Source organism: Leiobunum rupestre, chromosome 10 (assembly GCF_980474605.1).
Source record: "Leiobunum rupestre chromosome 10, qqLeiRupe1.1.hap1, whole genome shotgun sequence".
NCBI lineage: Eukaryota > Metazoa > Arthropoda > Arachnida > Opiliones > Sclerosomatidae > Leiobunum > Leiobunum rupestre.
Window position 1 is genome coordinate 12575383 of NC_143393.1, and position 6436 is coordinate 12581818.

The 6436-nt window shown below is 36.5% G+C and overlaps 1 protein-coding gene across 1 annotated transcript; it reads left to right on the forward strand.

Annotated features, from left to right (window-relative positions):
- The first annotated feature begins 1402 nt into the window (after positions 1–1402).
- Positions 1403–2740, forward strand: LOC149923731 (uncharacterized protein F54H12.2-like). Its single transcript, XM_090161653.1, has one exon. The coding sequence runs from the start codon at positions 1403–1405 to the stop codon at positions 2738–2740; it is 1338 nt and encodes a 445-aa protein (XP_090017779.1).
- The last annotated feature ends 3696 nt before the right edge of the window (positions 2741–6436 follow it).

Genomic DNA, 6436 nt, shown 5'->3' on the forward strand with positions numbered 1-6436 from the left:
CTCTTGGGTGCAAGAAATCGTAGTACTATGAGTTTCTATATAACGCTACCCTCGGACTCTTCTATACGTTATTTCAAAAACAACACTATAAGCAAGTTCAGGACGTATTTACCCGAACCCATTAAACTTGATGGAGCGTACGAAGTTGGTCTAGCCGAAATAAGTTATCCTAGAACGTGGAATAACGTTAATGAAGAATGTTTAGTTCGAATTTGGAATACTGTAGAAGATACTATAGACTCCTTGGAAGAACCTATAACTAAGAAGTCTAAAAAACAGTCAATCAAGAAGACGGAAAAGAACCCCGAAAATTTTGTGAAGAGAGATCTCAAAGATGAAATGCGTGATATAAGCATTCTTATACCTCCCGGATATTATGGCTCTACCGAAGAATTACTAGAGATTATGTCACTCGATGATGACGGACAAAAAATTAACTCAAGGGTCGAGTTTTATTACAATAAACCTAATCGGCGGGTGGTTATCGAAATTAAAGGAATGAATCAAGTTTACATACCACATGAAATCGCCATTATATTAGGATTCACGAGAATTCCAGGCAAAGATGTAACTGTAGTTACTTCAATGACAGCTCCTTTTAGTTGTGATATGGACGCTGGGTTACATTCTCTGTTCATATACTCCGATATCATACAAAGTCGATCGGTTGGAGATTCAGACGTTCCCTTATTACGTATTATAAGTATTCAAGGAAAAGACGGAGACACTGTTGAGAAGGAGTTTTCTAGACCTCATTATATGCCTATTGCGCATAACAATTTTCAAACCATTGAAATTAATATTATGAGTGAAATGGGTCAGCCTGTACATTTCGAAAGAGGAAAAGTTCACGTCACTCTACATTTTAGACCTCGAAGGACATGGACTTCTCTATAAAATCAGGTGTAAAAACTTTCTTCCGTTCATTTGTGGTTAACGTGTCAAAGGAGAAACATGTCTCCGCGTAATTTAGACCACGTTTCCGTAAACGATTATAATAACTATTATTTAAATCAAATTGGGCACGGATCAATTCCGGTATACCGTGGAGTAGCCGTGCAAAGAGGATATGGTCTTGGAAATATATTAGCCTCGGCATTTCGGTCAGCCATGCCTTTACTCAAAAAAGGTGCCACATTCCTTGGTCGAAAATTTTTAAATACCGGAGCAAAAATTGCTTCCGACGTCTCGAGTGGTGTGTCTATTAAAGACGCGTTAAAATCTCGGGGGAAAGAGGCGGGGAAAGAAACCTTAAGAAGAGCCGCCGAAGCAGTGAGTAAACTTAGTGGAAATGGACGTAAAAGGAAACGTAAAACGTCTCCCATCATTAGTTCAGTTCGAACCAGGAAGAAGAAAAGACGTTCTCTGCTTCAGTCTGATATATTCTCGTAATCATTGAACAATGTCGTTAGCCCACCCCAGTTCGCAGAACAGCATTAGCTCGGAACTTGATTTATTTCACGTACCTTATACTCAAACTGGTATAATAGGAAGTCAATGGGTTGAATATAATCCAACATCAAACATAAATGAAAACCAAGCAATTATCTTTAGTATCGCTGGAAACTCGGAGACATACATTGATTTGAAAAATACTTTACTTCAAGTTCAAGTGAAAATTGTGAAAGCAGATGGAACTCTACCAAAACCCGATATTCACGACGCTGTATCTAAAACCACAACTCCTGCGGACAAAGTTGGCCCGGAAAATTTGTTTTTACACAGTCTCTTTGGCGAAGTTCACGTATCATTGGGTGACAGATCAGTTACGTCATGCCCTCAACAGTATCCTTACAAGAGTATGATTCAAACGCTCTTGACATATGGTGGGCCAGCCAAGGAAAGTTTCTTAACCGCGTCTCTATTCTATAAAGACAAAGCTGGGAAATTTGACGAGTTTTTCAATAACGACGGATTTACGAAACGCGCAAAATTTGCCCAAGAAGGTGTGATTGACATGATAGGAGTTGTACGAGCCGATATTTGTCAACAAAATCGATTTATTCCTAACCTGATAGACTTAAATTTCAAGTTTATCAAAAGCTCAAACGAGTTTTGTTTACACACAGACGGTGAAAAATGCAAAGTCATTTTCACACACGCATCAATGTTTGTCAGAAAAGTTAGATTGACGCCAGAGATTATGTTATCCCACGCTAAAACTTTGGAATTGGCAACAATGAAATATCCCATCACCCGTACGGAGTGTAATTCATTTTCAATTTCACAAGGGAACAAAATATGCGTCAAAGACAACTTATATAATGGTCAAATACCGAGTAAGGTGGTGATCGGATTTGTGGACCAGAATGCGTATTTGGGAGACTACAAAATGTCACCTTTTAACTTTAAAAATTTTTCGTTAACTCAAATCGCCCTATACCTTGATGGTAGTAGTGTCCCGGCAAAACCATTAAACCCAAATTTCAAAGATAAGTTGTTTATGCGATCATACGCTAATCTCTTTCTTCAAACTGGTCAATGGAATATTGATGAAGGAAATTTTATCGACCGTGATGAATTCGCCAATGGAAACGCACTATTCGTATTCGATTTAACTCCCGACCTCAATGGAAGTTCAACTGACTGTTTCAACCTGGTAAAGAACGGGAGCGTTCGTCTCGAATTAATATTCGGAGAATCATTGCCGTCAACAGTTAGCGTGATTTACTATTCCGAATATCAATCTTTGGTCGAGATCGACAAGAACAGAGCAGTTTTATATGATCAAAGTTCATAATGGACTCGCAACAACTTGAAATCATACTCAAGAATGACCCGTATACCAAATATTTGTTCAGAGGAGTCTTCCCTGCCGACAAACTTCCCAAGAATGTGAAAACGTATCCTTCACTTTACATCGTGAACACTGATACGTCCAATGGGGTAGGAGAACATTGGTGTTTGATATATCTCTCAAGGTCACTCAATTGTACATTCTTCGAGAGTTTCGGGAACAGCCCTGATTTGTTTAAATTTAACTATTTTATAGATAAAAACAGCTTAACTGTCACGTATAATTCTGTTCAATTGCAAGGAAATTCTAGTAAAGCTTGCGGTGGTTACTGTATATATTTTACAATTAATTTGTGTCAGGGAATAAAAATGTTTAGTATATTGGAAAGATTTTCAAAAAACAAAAATGTTAATGATCGTATGATTGTAGAATTTATGTATAAGAAATACTCAATAAATTTGTTATAAAAATATTTTATTGTTTCGTTTTATAATGTCCGTGCGCGAGCGTTGATATACCATCATCTAAAATATAACGTTTATCATCGCACGGGTTTAAACACAATTTGTTTTGTCGCACAGTCGTCACAATATGCTTATTACTCACTATGCGCTTCATCTCCGCGATAGTTAACTTACGGTTCAGAAGACACTCGCGATATTCCGCGTGACGGACGCGCTTCTGCACAACGCGTTTACACACACCCTTGCAAGTCTTTTTCTCGCCTTTAGATGACAATATAGAGTACATTTTGGGTCTAAGTCCGCAAAATTCTTCAATCGGTGTGCCGTCCATCTCATCCTTAAATTTGCCTAACCTCTTTTTGTTGGTTTCGTCGAACAGAGTGTGATTTTTGGGGTATCCAGAAAAATCATACATTTCCTTCTGTTGGGCGAAATCCTCGTATAAATCCGGTGTTTGGATTTCATACGTGAGGCTGTCTGTAAATTACAAATAATCATTAGAAATGAGCTATACTATATACAAGAGGGTATACGTACCAGTATCGGTGAAAAGAAGTTTGACCTTTTCTCCGTACTGCGGCTTTATGACGTCATAGTGAAATCTATACATTAAAAGTTTCGATAGATCCAAAATGGCGAAACCTGTATAGATGGGTCGGTTTAGAATAAGCTTTTTCTTGGCGGAATGAATTCCAACAAGGTCGTTTTGGAAGATGGTGAACTTTTCGAACGCGGGCGAGCTAGCTTTTTTAACAGCCTTTTCTGGCGTCGTAACCAATTTAAAATCCTTACGTAAACGTAAGTTTTCCATGGTTTTACCTGCAAAAAAAAAATAATATTAATTTTTAATTTTAATTTTTAATTTTAATTTTTAATTTTAATTTTTAATTTTAATTTTTAATTTTAATTTTTAATATTAATTTTTAATTTTAATTTTTAATTACTTACCGAAGACAGCGTTGTTCATTAATTTGAAAAAGTCCTTTTCAAAATCATTGGCGGCCATCTTCCTTTTATCTGTATTAAAGTCAATATATAACTTTAACCAGGCACCTTGTTCGAATTTCATAATTCGGTGGATTTTCGTGATTTTTAGCCCTTTTTTCACGTAATACTTGAGATTGCGATAGTGTACAACGTATCGCTCTTTGTTGTTTAGGTTGGGCACCAGTTTCGGTAGACTCTCTTTAACAGGGATTTTCAGTTCAGTCATCTGGGTTTTGGAATACTCGGAAAGCATTTCCGGTTTAATGGACATGGACTCTGGAGCTAACGGGTAGCAGTTATGCTCGTCGTGTAATGCGTCCGGATATTCCAAATCCACTTCCAAAATAAATCCCTCAGAGGCGTCGTCGGGGCAGCTTAAAATTTCGCGTTGACAGTCAGGGGTGGGTTCAATCCACTCAAAACCTTTCATTGGTAACGCGTCGCACATGACAGTACCATACAAATTGTTACAATCTGTTTAAAATAACATCGTTAAAACTTTTTTTTTAAATAAAATTTTTTTTAATATTTTTTAAATATTTTTTTAAATATTTTTTAAAATATTTTTTTTTAAATATTTTTTAAAATATTTTTTTTTAATAAATTTTTTAAAATATACATATATATTTTTTTTTTTATAAAATAAAAAAAAAAATTATACAATTTTTAAAATATATATATATATATATATATATTTTTTTTTAAATTTATTATAATAATTTTTTTTGTATAATTAAATTTATTAATAAAATTTTGTTCATTCTTACCGAGATAACAGATGTAACTATCTGGTTTGGAACGGTCGTGTGTTTCCAGGTACTTGTTATTACCCTGTGCGAGACGATGGCTGATCATTGAAACTCCACCTCGTATCCCTTTTTCTATGAAAAGATGCATGTCCTCATCCAGAAAAAGGTCAAGACGCGCCTTAGTCATACATAGGGCCGCCTGCCACGCGAAACCCGGACCTGTGTACGAATGTGCGGGGTCTAGTCGGTAATACGTCATGCACATACGACGGAAACTTTGAAAGACGTCTGCCAGAAGTAATGTGTCAGACAAGACATAAATGTCGTGATACCGTCCTTTAAAAATAAAATTTTCAATTAAAGATTATACATATTTATTATTTTAATAGTGTTCATACCCAAATTTCCGATGTGGAAAGTTTTCCAGACGTTTTGCGCATGTACGTAGTCGGCTTCACTCAGAGGCTCATCGGTTAAATCGTTGAAGAAACACTCGATAGGTGGTAGTTGTGTTTCTTTAAAACGATCTTCCGAATCCATATATGAATACGGATAAACTCCTTTTCGCAGAAGTAAATTAACCTCTTCCGACGTGAAAACCGAGTTTAAGAGCGGAAACTTGTCAGCTCCACCTTTCGATAAATTTCCAACGAGGGTCTCGAGAGAAGCTGGCAAGAATCGGATGCTGTCAACAAACCGTAGTTTACCCAAGGTGAAAGAAATGTATGTTTCGCTGTTGGTAGCGATACAGTCTATATTCTTATTTTTGATCTTTGCAATTTGTTGCATAATGAGGTGGGCGTCATATCTACAAATGCTTTATATCATAAGTAAAAATACCTTTAAAAATATAGACAATTAATTTACCTGCTCAGATTATGAAGGAAAACCGGGATGAATTTTGGCGCCTTCATTTTCAAATTGCAGTTCTGACACGCACAGCCCCTATACGCTCCTGTATAATGGTCATGGTCACGTGTTTTAATTGAAGTTTTCGTGAATGTTTCTTCGCAGACGTAACAATGTGTTGCGGTTTGGTAGGATGTTTCTTCAGCTTCGGAAAGTTGCATAGGGATGTTTTCCTTCAACGCTTCCGATATAGCCGTAGACTCGTCCAAAAGCATATTCAAAAACTTCAACGCACCGTCTTGGCCCCTGTAGGTCTCGTGCTTTACGAGATTTCCTACATAGTAAATAAATATTAGATAAAGAATTAAAAGAATTTCAAGTGATCAAACGTACCAGTGGGATTGACAATTGCGTATGAAAATCCACACGTGACATGTACGGCTAGGGTCGTGGTCGATGACAATGTTGCGTCTGGCAAACATGTCGCTATTTTTGACATTATCGACTCGAAATCGGCGAAAATGGTGTAAGGAACCTATATGAAACAAATAAATAAATATTTCGAATTTAAAAGAAGTATTAAATTATTTACCATTTGACTCCAACCAAAATTTTTGAATTTTAAAATTGGTTCTTTGGTTGGCATCTCC